The sequence below is a fragment of the Megalopta genalis genome, chromosome 6 (genome assembly GCF_051020955.1).
Source record: "Megalopta genalis isolate 19385.01 chromosome 6, iyMegGena1_principal, whole genome shotgun sequence".
NCBI classification, from domain to species: domain Eukaryota; kingdom Metazoa; phylum Arthropoda; class Insecta; order Hymenoptera; family Halictidae; genus Megalopta; species Megalopta genalis.
The window spans coordinates 22,384,301-22,411,345 of record NC_135018.1 but is presented as its reverse complement, the minus strand read 5'-3'; the positions used below and the strand labels follow the sequence as shown (position 1 = coordinate 22,411,345).

Genomic DNA, 27,045 nt, shown 5'->3' with positions numbered 1-27,045 from the left:
CAGTGAAAATTATTCCCGTGAAACAGGGGGAAATGTTCCTTCGCGAGGCAGGTGCAAGATCGGCCGGGAATCGTCGCGATCAGGCGTAATTAAGTTCTCTGAGTTCGCGAAGTTGCGACGAAAGGTCGGATATTAAATATGCATCAGTTGAACTCATAAGCCGTGTTGTAATCTTATAAAATGTCGAACAAATTTTGACACTTTCCGAAAGTAAGGCGGAAGTCCGGCGAATGAAGTTTCGATCAAGTTTTTCGACGCTCAGAGTAAATAAGATAGATAACGCGATCGTCGTAAACGAGGTTCTAACGTGTTACTATGTCCTTTGCGGGTTTTACGTATTATGCGCGATATTTGAAGTTTTCTCGTTTGTATAAATATACCGTATAAGCTAAGCGACTTTAAACAACAAGGAAGAATAATGCTTTGATCCGTTTGAGAACCAAAGGTTAGACTACGATTTTATAGTTTATAGGGGTTCTCGTTCTTTTCATAAAGATGTGGTAATAAAATGATATAAGAAAACATAGTTTACAGGTAGAACATAAGCTCGACTATTATTTTATTATTATTATTATTATTGTATCCAATATTTGTGTCATAATTGTTCTGATACATTATTACGTTAATTATGCTACGTTTTTATAATTTTCATTACTTCATGAATAAATAAATATTCATTTTTAATAATTAATTGTTTTAGCGAACTGTAATGTCGCATTAGCTACAAAGCCATTAGCGCCAACGTAGGGTTTACTGCAAAAGAGTTACAGTAGCTTGATATAATTAATACGGAGTCCATTATGAACTGAAGTAAGCCTTAAATCTTCTTATCGTATGGATTTTTCTTAAGTGATGATTTTATTTTAAATATTTTTTAGGACGATTATATTCTAGAGGTTTATTGTAATTGTGTGTGTGGAAAGGAGCACTCAAAGTATTCAGGAGAATTATTTCCATTATTTCCTCTTTCTAAGTCACATTACGATCATGCCTTTCGTATATTAAACAGTCATTTCGTGTTACAATCCTATCGCTTTTCCAAATTTAATTTTGAAGAAATAGTTCTGTAAACTTTGTTAAATATAATTTATAGAATGTACGTGTCTAAACAATATGGAAAATATTGTCGTCACACAGTAATTTTTCGGATATTTTTTGCGAGGGAACTGTTACGAAAAAAGCAACAACGCAGATATTGCTTTGAATCGAAAAAATGTAACAGTTTCGTGGAACTCGTGTCACTGCCAGCAGTATATCTGCGCAAAGGTATTATTTTGAAGGGAGCACAATACAAACAACGATAATATCATTCATTTTAGTGTAACAAAGAAATTCCGGGGAACTTGTTCAATCCAACATGTACACGTATAGTTGGCATCTATTGTGTTTCCCCGCAGTGCAAAAAAATTCTTTCAAACCCGTTATTTTATATGTTTGCGGCGTCACGATTTTCCTTTACAACACTGTAATTTATCTAATTCCCGTCTTCCCGAATGAACCCATAAAAACTCAAACATGCGTGTAGATATCCACGGTCCAGCCAGCACCATTCAAATCGCTAGCAATTATTTTTCTTCCGTAATTTCTCTGTTGTTTCCTCCGTTTGTGACAGTTAATGCGTTCACTGCCGTGATAGCAACTGTAAAGCTGGCATAAAATCGAAACTACTTATTTCATGAAACAAAACTTCGCAGACCATCATTCTTTTCGAGATTTTATTTAAAGTCTCTTGGCTTTTAGCGACTTGTTTGATGAAGTTGTTGGTCTTGTCTCGTTATGTTATTGTAATTATACTGTATATGTTTGATTTTCTTCATATTTCGTTTAAATACAACACTTTTAAAAAGAATAATTTAGTCAAGAATATGAAAGTATATGTTCTTCTTAACCAGTTAGCTGCTTTTGGCGAGTATACTCGAAACAGAGTGCCATACTAGAAATGACAACATTTTGTGTTATGACGAGTACACTCGTTAAAAACAGCTAACTAGCTAATAACCACTAAAAAAGAAAATTAAGTCACTCATTACGCGACTGACACCGCAGTGAAAGCGTTAATCGAGGCGCGCTTTCTTCGTGTGCCGCGACCGAGAAAGAATTCTATCAAACTCGGTTCTCGCGCGAATCATTTTCGCCCGTCGATCTCGTCGATAAAGATTTCGCCTGTCGACGCTGCCAAGCCGCGAGACCTTCACCACCCCCGCCCTCCTGTCCCGTGGCTTTCCCACGCGATAATGAACTGTACGCGGTAGGGTTTGCGAGGAAGAACGTGGGTGGTGGTATCTGCTAGGCGGGTCGCAACGACCGAACGTAATTAGCTTTTCGAGGGGCGAAAAGTGAGCGGGGGTCCTCTTTTCACGACGCTAGAAGGAGACGTCATTCGCAGATTATCTCTGTGGGAAATTAACCCCCATGCAGAAGGGCAGGATGGAAGGGTGGGAGCGACGAAAAGAGGGAGCAGAAGGGTGGTATCGTTTATCTTCCAGCGACGTCGCCGTATCGGCGGTTTCTCTCGAACGCGAGCCAGCGAACGCGGCTCGAGATACGGGCGACGAGTTTTCGAAGCCCGAGTTTCGTCTCGAAACTCGTGGAAGTTGAAAGTTGCATGGCTTCTCTCGCCCGGCAAAGAGAATATTCTCCTTGGGCAAATGGCAGTCGCCGGGATTGGGGCCGTGTTCAAGTGGAGTTCAGACGCCTAGTTCTTTTCCCCGGATTCCCTTTTTCGACGCGAATTGACGCGATCGGACTTAAGGACCGATTAATCTGTTCTCTGTAGCTCTGTTTCCGCTGCGTGAACTAAGCTTTTTTAAAGCTAAGATTTTGTATGAAGGAAGGAGAAGCGTTTTGCCACTCGGATTGTATAGGGTGGCCGCGATATACTGTTACATAAGCTAAGTAAAAAGCTGTGCGACGACATTTTTAAATTCATACATTCATTTTCTTAAAAAATGCATAAAATCCGCAGTTTAATCAGTACGTAAGTAAAAATCTTTTATTTTGTCAATGTTTATTGAGAACGTTTATTATGTTTTTTAAACTATCATCATCGGTTACTATAGTCAAATCGAAATCAAATTTATGACAGGAAAAATGAACAAGCAAATAACTGGATTTCAAAATGCACCCGCACGCTGCTCGAATTATTTTTTCATCCGCGATGAGTTGACGTATTGGTGCGTAATGCCGAGCGTGCGCTTCACGTTTAAAAATGTCATAGAGTGCTATAATTTTCATCAACAAGCTGAGAGCGATTTTAGCTCACAACTGGACCTTCATGGAAAATAAAAATTACCTCGGTTGATCGCAAGAAATTGAGATTGAACAATTTCCTTTTTAATAATTGTAATTACTCAAAGCGAACATGCTTACGTTGTTATATTCTTCTGATGTGGATGATTGTTTTTCAGAAAAATTCTGTAAGTCATCAAAGTGATTTCTTTTTTTAAATATATTTTTAGAAAATACAATGATATATTGGAATAGTTATTTAATGCTTCAAATGTAAATTTTAACACAAATTAAACCCATAATTTTGTTTATACAACCTTCACTGAATTTCAAGAAAAATCATCGAATAACAATGTGATAAAAGTGAATAATAAATACTAATATAAGTCTACATAAAAATATAGAATATCATCAAGAGCAGACTAATAGTTTAAGACGTGTGGGTAATTTCCATATTTTCTTGCTGAAATAAATTCTGATATACAGAATGAGATATATCATTTAACTTGTATCTTTTTATGATTTTTATGAAATATTTAATTTGATTATTGATGAAGTGAATTATATATAACTATAGTACCGTGAACAATATAATACATAAAACCCAGTTAACATCATTAACACGTTCCGTGCCGAGCTTTTTTTACTCGAATCTTCACACTTTGATATTTTACTAAAACTTGATGTATTACGTGCAATTATTAATTCTCGTACACATAACAACGTAACAAAAACTTATCAACGCCCATTCTTGCGGTGGAAATTGATTCTTCGGTTCTAAATTTCTTGTAAACAATTTGTTCAGTTCACTAAGTAAACATGCAAGCGTGTACCATGGATGGTACACGTGGCACGGAACGTGTTAAAGACTTCAAAACTGTTTTCATCTAATTACAGTTAACAGATTTTCCAAATTATTTCAGTTTGCACACCAGTATTTATCTTCCCAATTGATATTGCAAAAACTGGTAAAATAACTTCTATGTATCTAGCAAGAACTTACTAATCGTATTCGCTGCACGTTCAGTTTTCGTGTCGTAAACAGTTTAATCACTGAAAATTCGCAATTGCCGAACGATCTTGCATGGAAACGTAAAATCCGTGGATGTTTTCGTGAGTTCGCAACGATTTGCAAGCAGGCGGGCCGGCGGAGGGTGTGAAAATAAGGCGCATGCGTGACCGAACGTGAACGTTAAATTTTCATTAACGAAAATTACGAAGCGAGCCGCGCCGCTTGGCTGATGATAGTTCCAGCAATTATTTTAAACGCGACCTGTATAAATCAGCTAGCCGAACCAAATGAACCCTGAATAACAGTCCGCATCGAATACAGCCCGGAGGATACATACCCGGCATACTGCCCCGGTCCCGTAATTAAAAACGAGGAAAAAACATATAATGGCCTCTATTCGGTCTCGCAATTTATCCAGACTGCGATAAAGTTGTACGCATTTACCGATTTGTTGGAAAGTATTTCGGTTCATTCGATATAAATAAACCGATTTATTTCAATCTGGATGAAAGTTACATATTACGATAAACACACACACACACACACACACACACACACACACACACACACACACACACACACACACACACACGGAGAGAGAGAGAGAGAGAGAGAGAGAGAGAGAGAGAGAGAGAGAGAGGGAGAGAGAGAGAGAGAGAGAGTAATTATTGGTCGACGCTAACTATTAGAAATTGATTAGAGTCCTTCACTGATACTTGATAGCATCAGACGTAAACAATACTTCGTGAGTAATTTCTTAGATTTGACTGTTTTGCGTGAGAATTGCAACAAACAAAAGACTTTTTAATATATAATAGTAGCTTAATGATTTAATAATTCTTCATCCGATTATTGTTTGTTCACAATGCTACATTATTATTTAATTCTACATAAAAATAGAAATCAATTTTGCATTGCAGCATTGGAAACGTATTGCAATGATAAAAAAAATGTATTCTAATCTTCAAACAAACACGTCAAGGCTCGTTAAACAATTATTATCATAAATTTATCTGAAGGACTAATAAACACTTAATTCAGCTTACGGTTTAAAAACATGTCTCACAAAATGCACTAGTTCAAAGTTACTGAGGTAATACACAAAGGTAATATAAGGCGTAAAGTTAGTAAAATTATTAATAGATTGTAAATCTTTATGCAAAGCGAAAGTTTTCGGCATAAATTGCAGGAAACAGAAGCCAGATAGAAATTTCTTTTTTCCCACGTACTGAGGTTTCTTTTTGACTAAGGTTTTTTATTCATTTTTAAATAAATCTTTAATCTCACCATAAAATCAAAAACATTTTATTCCTGTTATCTAATATTTCATTCTATTATGAACCTCTGTTTTATGTATTCGAATTGTCTACCATTACATTAAAATAGAAATTTTAATCAAAAAGTAGCTAAGCAATATGTTAATTACTCGATACTTCTGCATAAAATTGTTTAAAAAGCTGTACGCCTCGCTACAGATTTACTGCACACAGCCCGGTCTCAAAGAATGTATGTATATGAACACTTTTATGCATGCAGAGGTCAGGAGAGAATTTAAGAGAAAAAATTGCATTTCGTTCGTTATAATGAAGGTCGCATCCACTATCTGGGTGTTTTATTCAATTCGCGAGGAAATCGAGGCCAACGAGATGATCGCTGAGAAAATATTTATCTTAAACTCGGATAATCGATATGATGCTCTAGGATAATATGCCATTTAAAACTAGAACTCACCTTTCTCGAAGTAATTATTATTTTCATACAATTTCTTTTATTAGGTAGCTTCGTAAAAATAAGAAATATTTAGATAGCCTAAGAGGACAATAAATACCAAATGTTTCAACTTATCGTGTAAAAAACATTGGAACGATAACATTTTTGATTTACTGTTACGGCTGCTTCCTTATTATCATTTTAGTACATTTTCACTGGTTACTCGTGAGAAATTGTCTTTTCAGTACAATTCTCACGAGTAACCAGTGAAAATGTACAAAATTACAGTTATTAGATTATAGATAAAACATACAATAGAGTAAAAGGATTAAGGCTCGGATAAAAACGATAAAAAAAACATCTTTTCTTTATTATCCCAATCAATCGCAATTTTTGAAAACAATTTTTTAGCCATTGTCTAGTAAACTGATCTCTCCAAGATCCCAAAATAATTTAGATCGTTCGACCCAATTATAAAGAAATTACAGTAAGTTTTCATCAATTGTCCATCAGCTTGTAGACAAAAATGAACAATTTGGAAACGAGAGATATGATTATTCGAGCCTGGTGGCTCATTTTTATAGTTGTTGACAATTGGCAACTATAAAAACAAACCGCAAGGCTCGAATAATCGTATCTCCTCTTCCCAAATTGTCCATTTTTGTTTACAAGCTGAGGGTCATTTGGAGAGAATGTTATTCCGTTTTGAAAGGTGTATGTTGTACTGTGGCATTGTGAGTGGTAGATTGTAGAATGCACATTGTGTGTGAGGCGTAGTTTTATTTTTTAGGAGAAATTTTTTATTTTGTAATTATGTATATCTGTTATTTTATGTGGTTCCGTGGAATATATTTTTTGCCGTTTCGCAACCAGAGTAATTTTAGAGGAATCACCGTATTTTGGGCATGATAGATTTCAGTTTACACTTCAAGAGAAAGCGATCCAGGTATTCACTATGTTTTCTTCTATTCGCGGCGTACTTTTATTGCGCACAGAATTTCATTGAAGCGGAAAATAGGTCAATGCCTGAAGATAAACTCTGAACCGAGGATGACGGCAATATAGCGAACGGCTGATGCGAAACGTTGTGACACGTATTGAATTTTTCTCCTTTCTCTTTCAGGAAGGAACGCAATTGCTGCGAGCGACACGCGCTTCGATTATTTCGTTATCGCCGCAGATCGGATCGCAGTTTTTTTCGTGCGGTGCGGAACTTGTGTCACAATCCTCTTATCCGACACGTATCTGACGTTTATAGGAATGAAGTAGGTGTTTCGTTCCCAAACTAGAAATAATGTAATTAAATAGTAAGAAACAGAAATGAGCATCGATACGATTAGAAATACTAACAGCGATCGAGCGAAGAACTACGTTTCGTTGAAAAAGAAACGGACAGGTGACCGATGTTGATGTTTGTCAAAAGACAAAACGTGGTGAATAATATTAACCGTTTGCACTCGAGTGGTGACTCTGAGACACCGCTAGAAATTGTTATGTCACGTTCTAAAATAATGTTTACGTTATCAAATTTGTTTCTATTTGAAACACCGAAATGGCGTCGAATGCAAACGGTTAACACCTTATCGACACCACATTCTCACTGTTAAAACAGGAATGATTAATTTATTGCTGAAACACGAAAAAAGCAATATCGCGATGAGAAGTAATGTTGAATTTTTCGTCATCTCCGATAAAGATTTATGAAATAGCATTTTAATTTGTATCAATTTAATTTGCATTTAATTGTTGAACGTAATTTGTAATAAAGAGAAATGATCTACAAAATGATTCATTTGCGTTGCAAAGCCTGTCCAGAGCTTTTGTAATTCTGTAATAAACAGTCTAATTTAAATATCATGCTGCAATAAAAACCAATGAAAATGTGATCGCAATCGCTTCTTGGTACAAATAAATTTTATTTTTTATTTGCATTTACTAAGCATTGCAATAAACTATTCGTGCACAACAGTATGAAATAGATATGGAAAATATGTTAAATAAAATGTTATGCAGAAATGACGTAATAAACTGTATCTTCTTTCTACGAAAGTATGAATTTACACGGAAATTAGCAGTGTAATTACGACACGCGAAAAGAAACGTACAGAAGAGTTTACTACCCCAGTAAAAATAAACATGGGAATAATTACGGTAGAAACTCATGGTTTCGAAAACTTCCATACAGACTCGGGCTCGTGCGTGATTTCAATCGAACCGACCGAGCAGTGATGAAAGAAATATTCAATCAAAATGGCTTCCTTCTCCATTGTTCGTCTTTTTCGCGTCGAATCGAATCGTTCTGGCTTAATCGATTCTTTGATGCAATTTTGTGGAAATTCTTTGCGTTTCCAAGTGTCCCTCGTGGCGGAGGAGCGACCCGTACGTTCGTTTCACGGCGATTCGTCACGGTTAACGCTGGTCGTCGTGCGTCGCGGCGCCACGCTCGATTTACGAGGATTACAGATCGCTTATTGTCGCTCTCACCACCGATCAAGGCGAGAGGGCGGGGTTGCAAACGAGTGTGGCCAATCCTACGTGCCACCGTCGTATTAACGCTTTCCCGGGCGCGCGTCATCGTTCCTGCAACGTACGATATAGGAAACGAGTCCTGCTGAAAGCGTCACTTTCCAGCCCGTACAATCGATCACTTTGCTTCTAACTTTCTGTTCAACCTCTGCAGTTGATCTTTTTGCACGTACCACCGTCACGAATTAAACTATCGATCGCGAGACTCTTGTTTCTTTTTATCTCACGATAGTTTTCAACTTGAAATTGTTTATGCCCGGGAAACATCGTTGATGAAACTGGGAAAGCTATTTCGGCTCCGTTTTCGATGATTTCTTAATAGTCTCTAGAAATCAGTGCATCAAATAACTTTTTGCTAGACACGGTAGCAAAGCGAATCGGTTCATAAGCAAATGTCTTATTCAAAATTGAAGCAAGTGACTTGAATTTTTTTTTTAACCCTAGAAAGATAACCATATGACAACGTACGTAAAAGATAACCATACGCTTCAGAGGCGCATGCTTTTCTAAGGCGTCAATTTTATACTAACAATGGATATTTATTTAAGTTAATCTAGTCATTTTAAAGGTTTGGCATTATTGTAAAAATAAAATGCATTTATATTATATTTTTTTATATTTTAAGTAATTTTAAACTTAAATCACTAGACCTCTATGAAAACGGTGCAGTCAGTTGTTTATTTCGCAGGCGCCTCTGCGACGTAGGTTATCTTTCTCGGGTTAATGTTGGAGGGACTAGTTCATTAGATAACGAGGGCAAACGTTTTTGCGATAATTGTAATAACGAAAATTTAAACAATTTATTTTGCACATTTCGATTACTTGTATGCATATTGAAATTTTCATCGAAATTAGTTAACATTGCTATCAACTGCACGCAATTAATGATTGTGAAAATCACAATTTTTATTTTTATTAATTTTTATTCTCTTTCGTCATTCCAAATAATTGCAATTTTTTAACAAAATTGTCTAGATACTGTCTAAAAGTTAAACAACACAAGAAAGTTATCAGCACTTTGTGTATTATATCTGACACAGTCCTTTTACTGAACCAGGAAATTAATCTGTATTAGAATCCATTAAGAAAGCTAAATTTTGTTAGGATCTACGAGGTGTGACACGAAGTCATTGCTATACCAAATCCTGTCTTTCTACTCTTGTATTATTAAAAAAGTCGCCTCAATTTTAAGTGTCTTTTACGAACACGGATAAACAGTCTATCAGATTTATGGACAAGAAGAGTATAACTCGTAATACAGATTCAAGAATATGTACTTATTAACACTGAAAGACTTACTCACCGTTTTTTTCAGACGAGATATCGGCGACATGTTCAGGCCAGCAATAATAGCCATTAGGGAATTGAAGTTGCCGATGTTGAAACATTCACGCGCAGTTTCAATCCAGTATTCCACCACACGAACACGTTGCTTCTTTTTTGCGTGCTATAAAATGGAAAATGTTGTTTTCAAAGGCTGTTCTATTTAGTTTTGTCTTTTCATCTGCCATTGTTTCATACATACACATACTATAAAATGAAGAATTGTTTTACTAATATAAAAATGGATGGTGCGAAAGCCAATCAGTGTAACTTGTCTTTGAAAATGCGTATAAACATTATTTTATTTATCATATACAAACAATAAATAGCAGCACATATATTGATGACCAAACAAAATAAAAATAATTATAAAGAAAATGAAATAAAATCATTGAATATCGATATTGATCGTTTTTTCTTTAACCTTTTAGGTACGGCTGAATTCTGCGCGAGGCTATTTCTCTGGACGGCAGAGTCTGATATGAACTGTACAGAGTCTGATACTGTATATTCTGTCTGTATATACAGGGTGTCCCAAAAATGTCTCGCAATCTGAAAGTGGCGGGTTGCTCAGGCCATTTGAAGCAACTTTTTCCTTTACAAAAATTTTCTCCGAGGCACCCCGTTAACGAGTTATTAACGAAAAACAGTGAGAACAGAGATCAGCTGCCGCGAGGTGGCCGAGCCAACGGCGCCAGCGGTTGAGCGGTCGAATCCCAGCTCAGTTGGCGCGAGGCGGCCGAGCCAACGGCGCCAGCGGTCGAGCGGTCGAATCCTAGCACAGTTGGCGCGAGGCGGCCGAGCCAGCGGCGTCAGCGGTCGAGACGGTCGAATCCCAGCTCAGCTGGCGCGAGGCGACCGAGCCAATGAGCGGAACTGGGCTTCGTGCGCTGGTTGGCTGGGACGCCTCGCGTCAGCCGTACTCGATCCTTATTGGTCACTGTTTTTCGTTAATAACTCGTTAACGGTGCCTCGGAGAAAATTTTTGTAAAGGAAGAAGTTGATTCAAATGATCCGAGGAACCCGCCGTTTCCGAATTGCGAGACATTTTTGGGACACCCTGTAGACTGTTGTAAATCGATGTCAAGACAAAAGAAATGTGAAACAATGCATATGAAGACGATTATTTGATTCAAACGATGAGCGAGTGAGCTACTAGAGCAAGCCACTATAGTGGCGCGTCGTTTTGAAAGATGACATCCGCGAAAGCCACTATAGTGGCGCGTCGTGCCTAAAAGGTTAATCATTACAGTCAATTTGAAAAATCCTTATTTATCCCAATTTTAAGATTAATTGAATCACACTGATTGTCTTTAAAGCCGACCAAATATATTTCCCTATTTAAATGGACAATGATCAATTTGAAAGATCTCACTTGTGTTTTAAAACATTCGAGATTCTCTTATTGTGGTTTACCTTGCACACTTCAGTTGCTACGAAGTAGCTCAGTCTATTAAACCATTGGACGTATGATTCGAGATTACGAGTTTTCTTCATGTCCTTGAACGATGTTTCCAAATGTGGAGATTCCTGTACAAATGACACAAAAATTAATAAAATATTTATTTAAGTTGTCAAATTTCAGCAATATCGTGATCTCTTACGAAACATAATTTGTTTAAGAAGACAAATATGTTCATCAACACTACCAGTGCGGTCCTTGAGACCAAGTATAATGGGTACAGTGAAATACTTCAAACAGTAAACAGTTTATTTCATTTGAAATCGTACGACAAATTTTTGTCTTAAAATAGTGTTTTATCTGATGGACGTTGAAAATACTGTGGCTTAAGCGTAAAATAATTCATTTATTTTAATCCTTTCCCGGATAATCATTTACTAAAATGAAAATTGTTTGCGTTAATTGCAAGATACAGAAGCTACATAGATATTTCTTTCTTTCTTTAATTGTTTTTTTTTAGTTGAAAATAATGCAATAGTATTCTTAAATTCTTACATTCTTGAAATGTCTTTACTGTTTTCTACGCTAATGATTAAGTTGATAAGACTAGTCGGATTTACGCCGTGTTTGGTTTCACTTTCATCGGATAGATCTCAACGATTCGCTTGCACTACATTTGAAAAAGTCGGACAAATATAACTAAATCTAAAAGTTGGATTTATTTTCTGTCCTCGTTCATTGAGAAGAGAGGGGATGGATCGTTGAAATATATGCGTAACAGGGTTTTAAAATTTAAGCGAGCATTATTGTAATGCAATCGCGCGGAAAGAAAACGCACCTTCGCAAAAGCTTGGACGAATTCTTCAGGGCCGATGTACGAAAGCCTCTCGAGTTCCACATGGGTCAATTGCTGTGCGAGAACTGTGGCGGAGGGACACAGCTCGGTGATGTCCACCTGAAAAACGACGTGACAGTTCCATTCGGTTAAAGTGTCGAAGTAAAGGGTCCACGGGAAATCGCGGGAAAAGGGTGGAGACACTGGTTGGATAGGGAAGGAGAGGGTAGGATACGATGAAAGGGGAAGAACGAGAGCGTCAACGAGAGCGTCAACGAGAACCTCGATTCATGGGGAACGCAGAAAGACAGAAAGCGGAAACGGCGAACGTGCAGGGCGTCGCGACGCCCCTTCTTTTCCTTTCCAATTTCACGTTCTCGTGCTTCGCCGAACAAATTCGAGCCAGTTCTTATCTTCACCAACCACAGTTTCGAAGTGGTTCTGGGAACATTCGATGCTCTCGGACACTACCGATAAAGATCTGCCGACTGCCGGATATATACGATGCCATTTCGGTCGCGGATTCCGCTGGATGCTAAATACACGCCGCGCATCTTCCTTGATATCGTGCGTATACAATGCGAAGTATGTTCTATAAGTTTAATAACGTGCGAAGTGTTTTGGATAAGTGTGTACGATGGCTCATCTTGCAGCTTTCAGTTCTAGTTCAGCAATGTTAGTGAAGGAGTTAACACGCGTCGCTTTGTAACTGATACAGTAATTTCTTTCTAATTTTCCTTCAGCTTGTAAACGAAAATGGACAATTTGGGGAGAGGAAATACGATTATTCGAGCCTTGCACCTCGTTTTCATAATTGTTGATAATCGGAAACTATAAACATGAGCCGCGAGGCTTGAATAATCGTATCTCCTCTTCCCAAATTGTCCATTTTTGTTTACTAGCTGATGACAAATAAGACGAAATTTTAGAGTAAATGCAGGTAGTACGGAGCAACACGTGATGTGGATCGACGTAATATCTTGATAAAGAAGTAAAGAACTCTAATTGGGTGTGTTGGAATAACTGCGGAGCATCTGTTACTGAAAATGGTTTTATTTAGGTTTCATTGAGTCCAGAAAGTTGTTTCGTTCTTCCACGAGGAAATGAAAGACGCTTTTTTAGAGTTTTAATTGTTTAGAGTAAAGGAAAATACTTTTTGACTTTTTCTAAGAATTGTAGCTTTCTAGAAACAAATTTTCGAACGACCCAATGGTACGTAAACGTTTTGAAGCATGATGAAAATAGTCGAATATTGTATCAATAGCAAGTTAAAAAGTGTGATCATCTATGATGTGTAGTTAAATATGTTCATTCTGAACTGTCACAAAACAGTTTACCATTAAAGCTTTTTCTTATTATTAAGAAATGTATGTTTAGTGTTAAATAAGAATTTTATGTTCATTATTACTTACAAACAATAAAATTCAAAATTTCAGAACAATTTTATATTGAATTTAATTTTTATTATAATAGTTTAAGGAAACAATTTAATTTGAAGACGGTGAATTAGTTTAGAAACGGGTAAATTTGATTTGAAAAGAGGTGAATATAATTTGAAAAATTATAAATTTAGGTTACAAAATCTTTACATTTCCCATATGCTGACCACTTAGAAAAAAACATTCCTACTATTTAAGTGTAAGTTGCACGGAATTAATTGAAAGAGCGCGAATCGAGCGATTGCTCGTTAAACACAAGAAGAAAAGATCGAAGAATCGTTTTCGAGAAGCAGATTGCATTTTGATTATCGATGCTGTAATGAAAACAAGCCGACGATGCTGCATGCCAGTTATTTATGCTCATCGCGTAAAGGACTGCGCATTCGTTGTGAACGAAGACAATAAGTCCGACAGTCATTTCAATTTGAATCGATTGCCTGACCCTTCGCAACCGCCTTCTTGTTGGATGGAACAATCTACGGAAAATTGATATTCTCTCGCACAACTTGTCTCTCACAATAACAGGGTAGAAGACGCGGCGCAGCGAACACTGACCTATATCACTGTGCGCTGTCGACTTGAAAAAACGACGCGATTCCGACACGATCGTCATCTGTCTCGCCTACTATTCATGGTTATATTGCCGACTGTTCTTTGTTTCGCTGAAATTCTTGCTCTTCAACTAATTCCACGTTATCTACGCGATAAGGGGCCCGTGAATGCAAATATATACAATTGAATTAATTGAGATATTATTAATTTAATCTTGCGGTGAATGAGATGTATATCTTTTTATATAGTTATAGAAGATTTTTAATTTACAAGATTTGTACATTTGTAATGCTTCCATTCCTCTAGAACCCGGTAAAACAAAAAGCACAAAGAATATCACTTTAGATCAATTTTTTATTTATATTTATATTTATATGATTTATATTTATATCAATCAAGAGATATTTATTTTCTCCTGTATTCTAACGATTTTTTCATTGATCATTTTGCCAATTTCAATAAATTCATGTGCCACAATTTATACCTGTAAAAGGATCCGCAGTCAAATAAGTAGAAATCAATATTTTAACTATATAGAAGTAAAACGAAAACAAGTAACTTTTTCTTCTGAATGAAATTGTATTGTTATGCTACTTTCATTGAATTACAAAAACGTTGAAACAAAAGTATTGTTAATGATGTTAGAACCAATGAAAGACTTATTTTTTTCATAGTTTTATTCATGTTGGGAGGAAGGACTTACAATTAAATTAATTATAACGCTTGGCTCTCGTTGGTGGTGTAATTATTACTGCGCAGAAATTTTGACAATTTTTTTATGCTCCGTATTAAGAAATTATCAGCAGCTGAAAATGGCAATTAGCGTGGTTAGATTACTTAGAGATAATTGCTCCAGTTACCATAATTACCCGGCTGTTACTCACGTTTCAACGAAATATATGAAAATTACCGTTAATTTCTGCTCACTGTAACAATCGAGCAATAACAATGATGGAAACTTTTTTTATTTAACTTCTTTTCTTATAATGGCAATTATTGAACGAAATTAATATAACACGTTAAACAGTGTACAGAAAAATTGTTGTTAATTTCAACAGTGGTAGCGCAAGGTTTCAAAAATTATGAACATAGATAGTCGTGTAATTGTATGAAATTGAAAATATATCTTAATTAGTGAATAATAAGCCTGCAAAGTGAATAAAAAAACCTGCAGCATCAATTGAACGTGTCCAATTTAGTTTATGTATAATTTAGCTGAATAAATTCGATTTCATTAATTATTTTTCTGTCCAAGTGATATAAATAACAATTATTATCTACTCCCTATATTTATCGCAGAATTTGTTTGATTGCAAAAATAAAATCTTCGAATTTCTATGAGATGAATATTTTGACAAATCTAGGAGAAATTCTATAAAAAAAATACTATTATTAGCATAAAATATAATTTATACGGGATACGATAAAAATGATTAGCGAAATAGGTTGCAGATGCATCATCTAGCAATTAATTGCTTTTTAAAGTTTTCTTTCCCTTAAAGTATCTACGTATATTATACTTAAGTTTATTTTGACAATGACAGATTTACCTTCTTTTACAGAAAAACGCCAGTTATATTTTATGCTAACAATAGCATTTTGTTTTATAGAATCTCTACGGGTTTTGTCAAAGTATTCATCATAAAGAAATTCGAAAATTTTATTTTCAGAATCGAACAAATTTTGCGATAAATATAGGGAATAAATAATAATTGTCATTTATATATCACTTGAACAGTAAAATAATGAATGAAATCGAATTAATAAAAGAAAATACAACAGCTGGATTATAAGAAATATTTGAAATGTTATACTCTTATACATGGAAAGCTTCAGATATCGTATTTCACATTGAAATAACGCGTTTTAGACTGAGACACCCTCTGTTCCAAGAACCGAATTTCGCTTGAAACATAATCTCCGATTAATGCAATTAATGCACTCGATATTCAGAGGATTAAAACATTCAAGCACTACATAGAAACATCATTTTAATAGACATCGTCGCTTACTTCCACTGACTTACATTTTCCAGCTGCTAGTCAGCGACAATAACGGAGATCGTCTTCGCGTTTCTGTACCGTTTATTCGACGATTACCCTTCTTCCGTGAAATTAAGGATGCCTTGTCGAGTATGGCTCACGCGAATGAAAGAACTCGGTCGATTCGGCCGTGTCGATAAGACGGCCGCATTTGAATAGCATCCGACGCCGGACGTTTCTATGAAACATCATATCGTTTCGTTGACACGATAAAAGTAAGAACTGTCGGGCTCGAAAGAGATCAGTGAACCGCATGATTCGGTTAGAAGCGAATCGCGTTCCTGCGGCCCCCGTTTCTTCGAATTAAATTGTTGATCGAATTATCAACGAGCAGGGCCTCGGCCGATATGACAGCGCGGTAAGATTCTGACGAAAGTCATCCACGACAGCATTGACTCGAACCACTTGGGGCAAACAGAGCGAAACGCATTCAAACGAAAGACGTTTGATGTACGTGTAAATCCAATTATACGCATTCTCATCTCATAAAAGGATTGCATTGTGCTAAATGTTTGTGCGCTTTAAATATTAGGTAAACCAAAGCATGTTGAAACAAGATTTACACAGTTTTTTCTCGAGAATGTTCATTTTAATCTAGAAACAGCTTGAGTAACTTAAGATTTCTACAGCTGTCAAACACGTTTAAAAAAGTGCACAATATATGGCACTTAGATATTTATCTTCGGCTTAAAAGAAGTCGGAAACTTTGTTATATTATGCCCCGGAACGGGGTAAAAAATGAAAATAAGTATGTAGCATAAATTGCAACACATACGGATTATTTATGTAAATACAAATATGATTAATGTATATTAATGTAATATAATTATGTAAAATATATTCCTTTGGGAGTTAAATTATTTCAACTGAAAGTAATTATACGCTGACACAATATCATAATTATCACAGAATGCGTATATGTCATCAACGTGTGACTACATTTTGCATCGATTGCGGATTAATCCAATTATCATCAGGTTAGATGGTGCTGTACGATTCAGTGCAAAACAAGCTGCGAGACTTGTATTCTGACGAAACAATTTGTTACAATTTACACCGAACTTGATTCTTTACATTTCATTTCTGCAAACCAGAAGAAAAGATACAAATTAGTTAAATATGTACACGTTAAGATAATTTAATGCCCATGGATACGTTTGCAATAAAAACGCAACAATTCAAGCTGTTTGTAATATCGATTAAAACAGATATTGTTCGATGAACGATTATAAACGCGTTTATCGGCGCAGTGTTAAGGCTGTGATAAACCCGTTCTACTGGTACCAGGACACGCGGTATTATTGGCAGTCCTGACCGAGTTAGCCCGATCGAGTGGACTCGTACCAAGGAGTATTAACGGCTTCTCCACGATCATTTATCTTTCCTCTTTCGTCCAAAGCTCCCGGTCGAACAGGACAGTGACCGTTCAATCGGTCGATCAAGCCTTTATCCTACTGGTGAAAGCCGAGAAAACTACATCTTCCACAGCTGGCCACCCTGTGACCTCCGTGTGCTCACCAGGATTTTGAGCAGTGATATATAGTCCCATCCATAAGGTACCCCGGAAACTTGCGCAGGTAAATGTGGTGCAAGAACAGTGCGGTTCTCGATGAATATGGCTTCGATAATTTCGAATGGACGGCACCGGGCAAAAAATAGTGGAGCGGGCATGCAAACGTAATCATTAAAGAGATGACTTAGGATCATCGAATACTTCGTCGATGATAAGAGAATGTCGATAAAAAAAAAAATGTGTTTCATAAAGACTAGAATTATTATATGAAAGGAAAATGAAACGTAAACCTAATCTGCATCGATTAACATTACTTCAGCGCTTGTTTTACTATGTTTCATGTTGCGATCAAGTTTAAGTAACTTTTCGACTGAATATTGGACAACAGAATTCCATTCGAAGATTAATCAAATATTGCATGTGCGGTAAACTGATGGGTATATTACACAAACAGATATGTATAACTTTGTATTTGTTACAAGATTTTCAAGAATACAAGTTTCGTTAACAAATATTTATACTACAGTGCTGCGATCACATTTATGCGAGTTTGTATAGAATTTACAAACCAAAGTCCTTTTGCAGATCATATTCATCTTTTTGCAAATCAAATTCAGCAATTTGGAATTCAAACTTACTCTTTTGCAAACCAAATTTACCTTTCTGCAAATCAAACACGCCTCAAATCACATACATATGCACAGGAAACTACACTTTCTTAAAAGTTGTAAGAATTATGATAATTTGAAGGAATTGTGGTTAACTATTTTCATTGCCGTATACTACAATGACGAATCCTGTCGAAGATGTTCTTTCAGAAATTAAATTACATGAGAGAAATACATTAGCTCGTCCTTCAAATCATGAACATTTGGCAGATGTAATCAATAACTGTGTTGCGATTGTTACCCCCACAATTATTACATGAATATGTATATGAAATTAGCTCCAGCGGCTGCAGGAGAACCATTATAGATCAAACTATGTACGAATTTTGAATTTCTAAATAATAAATTTATATTGGATTTTATTTCTATTACACACAAAAGTCTAGGGAAAGAAATTCATAGAAAAATGTATTGTCAAAAGGGTGAATTTGGTTTGCAGAGTGAGTTTGATTTTCTGGATGGTGAATTTGACTTGCAAATAGGTGAGCTTAAATTGCTAAGCAGTGAATTTGACCAACAAAAGGTAAATCTAATTTGCAAAACCGTGAATTTGATCTGCAAAAGGTGAATTTAATTTGCAAAAGTGTGAATTTGATCTACAAACAGTGAATTTAGTTTGCAAAGGGGTGAATTTGATCTGCAGAAGCTGAATTTAATTAGCAAAAGGGTGCATGTGCAGTGCAAACTATATTGTGTTTGTCTATTAACAAACCACAGACTTCATCTTGACACAAGCACATTATACTAACGGATTGTTGTGAGCCTTGAACATGTTCAAGAGAATCGAGTAGCCCGCCGTCGCTGTTATCCATTCCTTGAATGCAAGCACTATATGACGGGTAAATATTTATTGTCAGCTTTACGAGATAAATAGAGAAAATTAATCAATGGGGAGGAAATGTATTAGGAATTTTTTGACGAAGGACGGCCGAGACCGTCTGTGATCAACGATAATTTGATGTGTTAAAATAAAGAAAGAGTTTCTCATAATTTCAGTAATTTTCCTTCGTTTCCTCCAAATATAATTGTCAATTTTTCATGAAACAAAATCAGAGCGTTCAAGATTCCAAAAATTATAGATAACGGCAACAAGATCTATAGAACAGAAACAAAATGTTCTGAAATTGAAATTTTGTCTTCGTTATTCATCCAATTAAAACTTACTTTATAGGTATGTTGTGTCTAATTACTACCATGTTGAAAAATACAATTACAATAATATATAAAATTCTTACAAAAGAAAAATTACATTTGTCTTTACACATGTTTGAAAATAAATAAACAAAAATTTCAAAAGTGAGGAAAACATTTTAGCATACACAGTCGTTAAGAACTGGCAAGCTGACGACTGGCAATCGAAAAGACAAAATGTAATAGATTATAATCTGTAGATATACATATATGTAGATGTTGTCATCTGTACAAAACATGGCCCGTTATCGACAGCATAATATTTACGCCTATCGTTAAAACGACGGCGAGTAATAACAGTAATTAGACTCTACGAGATTACATGATATTAATAGTGACGCGTTTTAATCATTTAAAAGCAGGGATTAAATTCGATTTCGTGCTAATTGAATACAATAGCATGTAACGGAGTTAATATGGATTTTAACGTATAATATCGTTATCAATTAAAATCCCGTTATCCGGCGTAACTGCATTAACGGGGACATTTAAATACGCCTGATAGCGAGCCGTGGCTACGTTTCCAGGGTCTTCGTCTTTTTACTCTCCGTGGTCTCGTTTCTGGTTGTCATTAAATATAAAAAGATAGGTAACTAAAAGGTTCGCTCGATGCGAAACGCGCGAAAACGGGTTTTCAGTCGTTTCAATGGTTCCAAGTTATTCCCAACACGCGTGTCCTATAAAATATGGCCATTGTAACTTATCTCGTTGACTAAATCTTTTGTTTTCGATCACCACCGTACACATAAAATTGTATTCCCGGCCAAGGGAGACTTCTAATTACGGTAGAAACACAGTTGGTGTATGCTCAAATAGACCCAGTTCTCCATTTACACGGTAGATCGATGCCAGAAAAAACTCATGCACATGAACGCCGTATACAAAAGGACACAGGGCAATCATAGAATGATTCTAAGTATTAAAATCTGGTACGAGCAATCGGTTATTAAGAAACGAAATTAGGTAAACATCATTGAATCAAATTGTAATTGATTTTAGAGGAGTATTTTGTATTTTTTTAAAATACTTATTCAAAATATAAATAAAAAAAAACGTAAATAACACTGGCTTAAGAAATTATAAATATAATCGTGTAAAAATAAGTTTGAAATTCGTTTTAAAGCAACAAATCTGATCGTGAACAAGGAATGATTAACTTCTCTCGGATAACTAATTTTGTATCATCATATGAAATTCGTAATCGGAAACCACTTCTCGCGATTCAAATATTTATTCGACTATAATTGTCGGGGTTTGGTTTCAAACGTACACTCCGCTTTGTGGATTCAGAATTAAATTAAAATATAAGATAAACGAGTTTCGTCCAAAATGAAACATTCTCCTCGGCTTTTTACCATCGTTTGACGTATAAAATATATCCGACGCGCGACGGTTAAACCGGCAATCTCTCGGTAAATTCATAAAAAGTTCTCTTCGCTGAAGGTTTCAGATTTCAATTAATTTTTTTACAGTACCACAGCAATCGCGAAATTAGCTTTTGAAGTGCGCAGCTTCTCAAACGCAATAACCGATGATGGTTGAGTGGCTAAATGTACCTTAGAAATTTTCTTTTCATGGGGAAAAGATTCAGTATACGTTCCATTGACTAACAGACTGTTTTCGCTCAAGAAGGTAAATTAAAATCTCCAGTTCTCTCTTCATTATAAGAAAACGTGTCATTCAAAATTTTCATTCGAAAACATAATTTATAACGTAGGGTATAATACTGGAAATGTTATCGAAAGTTCATGTTATTATATTGTATTTAGCATCTCGTTACTGAACTAAAAAATTTCAGAGACTTCGAAATTTTCAGAGTAAGAAGGTAGCAATGAAATTATCAAGATCTTTCTTCTATCCTTCGGAAGAATAAGAAATTTACATATTTAAATTGCATTGCTTAAACAGGAGTTCATGTTAGTTTCCGTCTCAACCTTATTCGCATGAAAGATAAGGAACTGAATACTTATTAAAGTTCGTTCATTAATATTTTGTAAATTCACTCTCCTTCTGCTGATACTGTTCGATACTAACTTTCCTTCTTAGCGCGACTTTCTTTTTCTCTCTTTCTCCCTCTTTATATATTCTGTCTTCGAATAAGTCAATAATTAGCAATACCGTCTACCTAAAATCAGATAATGCCTTAGACAAACTCCTGGAAATTGTAATCCATAGAGCATTACTTGCTCACTAGTGTTGTATAGTATACGATCTATAATGTAACAAGCTTGCGTAACAAATTTATGTAAAATTTATGCAAGACGTCGTCCGGTCGCAAGTGGCCTTTAATTAAGTGTCTCTATTTAATGACTTTAAGTGAAAATAATACTTATATATATATATATAAACGTATCGTGACTTTTAATTATTAATTAATAACGATGTATGCATATTGAACAAATGAGTTGATTTTCTAGTAATCAGTTTGCAAGGTACAGTAATTTCTTCCAGAAATGTTCGGAGGTCGGAATTGAAATTGGCAGATTCGAGAATACTAAGTCGCGATACTGCGAGTCTCGCGGCTCGTTTTTATAGAAACTCGGGACAGTTGGCAAAAAAGGCAGCGGCCATCATGCCGGTGTATATTAATATGAATACATAGTAATGCTAGTAATGCTTTTTTATTTCTAATTTTTTGCCACGATTCGAAAGCAATTCGGAGGGCACATGTCACGATTCGAAGGCAATTCGAAGGCCATATGACACGATTCGAAGGCAATTCGGAGGCCATATGACACGATTCGACGGTTATGAACCTAGTGCTTACCACGTACTTTCTAGCTTCGCGGTTTTTCTTACCTGACTCACACCAAAACAGGTCATTTTGTGATGACTTCCGGGAATTCGCGTCGCGTGCCGCATCACACGCTCGACCGACTCCGTCGATCCTTAGCATCGACATAGCAATAAATTACATAGGCGTAGGACTAGCGCAGGGAAATTCACAGCAACCCGAAATTATGTATTTCTGGAAGAAATTACTGTACATATTTAATTGTGACATATTACTGTACATATTTAATTGTTCCGGAAATTAATGTTTACATTTATACGGTTTACTTATCGATTGAAGATAACACTAAGCAATTAATTCAAAGCAACTAAATCAAGGTCACCAGCCAATGGGTCGAATCGCTAATAACGTCGCGATTATCCGGACAGGATCTCGAATTCCGTCTACGATTCTTCTGCGCTCTTGGAACTTTCTTGACGGCAGCGAGAACGATGGCAACAGAGAAGGGAAGAAGCATGGAAACGCGGCCGATTGCAGGGAGGAAAAGAGATTAAGGGCGTATTATTGGTCTCGCGAGTTACGTCTCGCTTCTTGAAAAAGTTCGAGCGTAGCTGTCGGCGCCGCACGTAGCGGGAACGAGTTCAAAAAGCGCTGCGAACTTTCACTTTAATAAGCCGGAGCTTCCTAAGAGCTCAACCTGCCCGTTACCTTATCTCACCTCCCTTTTTCCCTTGCCCCAAATTTTTATTGTTTCTTTTCGAGCCGCATACTTCCTTAACTTCCGATACAATACCATTCGTAAATCTTGGCCAAGGACGTATGCAGGTTCCTCTTTATTTGCCATTGTTTTCTATCTTTTCGCAAGATTCTTGCTATAATACAGGCTGAGTCAATTGTTACCGATTGTTTTCGATAAATAACAGCAAGTCAAACTCGTAATGAAGATGTCATACATAATCTACTAATTATCGATGTAGGAATCAAGACCGATGAGATGAAGTGGACGCATGAGGTAAGTGGACACATTAGTTTATCAAACTTGTTTCCAATTTGCAAGTAAATAGATTGAAATAGATTGAAGGAATATAATAAAATGTTATTGAATTATTCAATCTATTGTAAATGTAATTATAAATAATTACAAATAAGCGAATTGAATTTGCAAAGGGGCGAATTTCATTTGCAAACAGTTAATTTTATTTGTAACAACGTGAATATGATCTACAGAAGGATTGAGTTGGACCTATAAAATTATTAATTTTGAGGACAAAATCGGTATCATACATCTTCAAATTTTATTTCATTACATAAAGTACTATGATTTCATATAATCCCCATGGTTTTTAGATTGGCAACCAGCATTAGTAGAGCATGTTTCAAAATGTTAATTTTCACAATATTACACCGCAACAAGAACATCACGTTGAAAATATTTAAACGATGAAGAAGAAGTGGAATTTCAGCATTTAGCTTAAGAATTTAGTATAAAATGTGTCATTTTTTGTGAAAATTTAATCTAGATGCTATCGATTCGTTGTACAGCAACTTCATAAACAAGGACATGTTTACACGAAAATCGAATAACCGTTACACAGTTCGATAAATATCGCAAAGCTATTCGACCCAGTGTGTAAACGTATCAATGTTTGAGATAATGTTTGAGATATCAATGCACGAGATAAGTAAACGATAGAATTAACAAGAACAATGTCGGAGCGAAAAATAGACAACTGCAATCGAGCAGTTAATAATTTATGCATTTCTGCCAATTGCAAATCTTCGAAACACAAGAAACCGTTATCATTAATAAATATTAACAACATTTTTACTTGTCCGGCTGTAAAGAATCTTTGAAGTGCCGATATAATTTGTTCACTTATAGTCTTTATCGAATGATCTATGAAAATGGTATCGATCAATGGTGTCAATGATGCGATAGAATATTTTACAGACAATGAAATAAAATAATATAAATATCGATTTCACGTGAAACTATAATAAAACCACGGTTAAAACCAATGATTAATTTACATTTATTGTGACCAACCTAACGGAGCATCTTTATCCTGGAATGAAAGACGCTGAATGAACTTTATAATTGCATATGAATAAATGATGTGACGCGTTTCTTAAGGTAAATTGAAGTACGCTTTACGGTAGTCTATGTTGAACGCATATAGCGGTCTACCTTCTCTATCATTCGAGACCGAGGAAATTGTGTTCATATTAATTTTTCCATGAATACGAAATAAACGAGCAGCAAAGTAATCGTATTATATTCGTCTTAAAAATTTCCACTGAATCAAGATGGCGGATTCCATTCCATTCCAGAATGTTTCTATCATCTCGTTTCAGACCTGTGAATCTTTCGACACTCGGATAGTACCGAGATTGTGATTATGAATAATATAATTTCGACATTATAAACAAATAGAACGAAAATCGTTGGAGCACGACCTGAAATATGCTATGACGTGAAATAATCTATTTAGATACAGGACTAAAAGGCTTTAATATTCATTCACAGAAGACCTGCCTTCAATAATTTTCCGGGTCCTGTGATTGGCAACCAAGCCGTTTCGGTCTAGCTTCGAGCAGGAAGTTATTTATTACACCGTAGTAAATTAATCTTCCTTTGATCATAAAGAACGTCGCTATTATTCATTCATCTCGGGTGAAATATCCGTTTAGTGCTGTGTCATCCGGAAGATAAAAGATCTTCCGTGGTTAAAAAACAATCTTTCTTGCCACTGACATCTAATAAGTCTCCGACGAAAAATTGGCAAAGTTCAAGAGCTCTTCCACCATAAGAACGAGCCGTTTAATATCGCGTTGTAATTATAACTTAGTTTTTGCAGAACTTATTTTTCGGAATTTTGTACAGGGTATGGCACATAACTGTCGCCACGATTTTTCAAGCACTTTCGACAATCTGACAAAAAATTGTTTCCAATGAAGATTAATCAGTATTTAGTCGGCTAACACTAACCCTGCCGAATGCTGAAAGTGACTGGCGCAAGATGCTTTACAAGAATAACAAGACAGAATTAACTTAAACTTTATTTGAACTTTATTTTGATTATAATGTACGCTCGACGTAAGAAATTGATCGAATTATTTTCTACGAAAACGTCTCTATAATTTCAACAATTTTTACATGGAAAATGTGAAACCGGTCATTTTGACAGCCACGGTAGGATCATTATTGCATAATATTTAACAAAAGTTTCGTTCGCAAACTATATTCGTCAATTTACCATTCCCCATTGTTAGTCATTGAAAGACTAATTATCAGTGATTCAGTTTTCCGCACCGTTGAACAAAATTCCAGAGACCTAAGAAGCGACACTGCAGACCAGAATTGCCCCGTTACCGAAACCCAGTGTCCATTAGCCTCAGTTCGAATAGGTCTTGAGCCTCAGGGGACCGAGTTTACGAGTTCACCGTGTTCTGTCCAGCGCGTGTGCTTTATGGTAGCGCTATCGTTTCCGGCTCGTGTAGCTTCGTCATAATTGATTGGAGATACGGCGCTGTCCGAGCAGAATAAAGACGTTCGCTACCTGTTCGATTGAACGGCGTCGAAAACGGATAGGTCCGGTTACCGAAAGCCAGTTCCCGCTCGGAGCTATTCGAACGAAACAATCGGGATACATGTGGCAATTCCTCCGGCCACACGATCATCGACGGAGCTTGTAGCAGACCACCGTCACGCAATTCCGTCCTGATTAGCCGCGCCCGTTGCGCCGGCATATTTAACCAACTAATGCAGTTGCAAATTAGCTATTAGTAGGTGTTACACGCGGCGGCAGATAGGCGCAGGGTAATCAAATTAAACCGAATAGTTACTGTCTCCCGCGCCACGAAACTACGTAACCCTGTTAGCTTAACTGCACAAAGTGAACGCGTCCGAATTCGTGAATCCGTGTGCGACCGTGTACTTCGTCGACGTCCCATACGAGACACAACGTGTATAAACAGGATCATGCGTGGCTGGATGCTGCGTGAATACGTCGCGAATGTTCTCCCTAACCACGAGTTCTCGCAGTCATTGTTAGTAGACGAGATCGAAGAATTTGCAGATGTTTCGCAGTGTTCGATTCACAGGGCCAACGTTAAAAAGTCGAAGTGTAAGATCTGAAGAGTCTTGTGTTGCGAAATATTAACACATTGACATCAATTACTTTTTCATCATCCTTTACGTCTTTTGGATCCTAATAAAATTTTGATGATATAATAGATTAGCGTGTCAATTAATTTTCAAATCTGAGAAAATGACGGTCGAAGTGTTAACAGTGAAATATAGTTTGCAAAACTGCCCACAGTTTTGCCGAGTATACCAATTTGTAGTTGAAATTAAAATTTTCAGTTTAATTCATGAGATATATATATATATATATATATATATATATATATTATTATTATAGATTATTATTATTATTATTATTATTATTTTTATATATATAATAATATATAATATATAATAACTTTAAAGAGACGTTTAAAAATTGCAGTAGAAAATACCTCCCTAATCTTTTGTACACTACTTCTGGGCACATTAAACCTTACGTTGAAATCGCTTTTATTAGTTCGAGTTTGTTTGTATTGAAAATATTAATCAAAATTGTCATCAAGACACACAGTGTTTGATCCTATAGGGACAAAATTAATAACTCCTAAACTAGTTCGTTTTCGATCTAGAATCCCCTAATACCTTTTTATTTCTTCATAAGCTTAGTGAATGGCAATATCAAGAAAACTCCAGTTAAAAAGGATATACAAAATATTTTCTAATCAAACATACTATTTCCATTATATTTAATTTAGATTGTGATCACAAACGCAATAACATGGTTCATAGCCTAATGCAGTA

The 27,045-nt window shown here is 36.0% G+C and overlaps 1 protein-coding gene across 1 annotated transcript in view; it reads right to left on the bottom strand.

The window, feature by feature from the left end:
- LOC143259730 (uncharacterized) overlaps nucleotides 1-27,045 on the bottom strand; it is an 801,439-nt gene that overhangs the window by 25,059 nt on the left and 749,335 nt on the right. The window contains exons 8-10 of the mRNA XM_076523132.1: nucleotides 12,040-12,156; nucleotides 11,216-11,329; nucleotides 9,780-9,923 (exon numbers count right to left, since the gene is read on the bottom strand). Coding sequence (XP_076379247.1) covers nucleotides 9,780-9,923; nucleotides 11,216-11,329; nucleotides 12,040-12,156 — 375 coding nt within the window. The remainder of the gene's footprint in view (nucleotides 1-9,779; nucleotides 9,924-11,215; nucleotides 11,330-12,039; nucleotides 12,157-27,045) is intronic.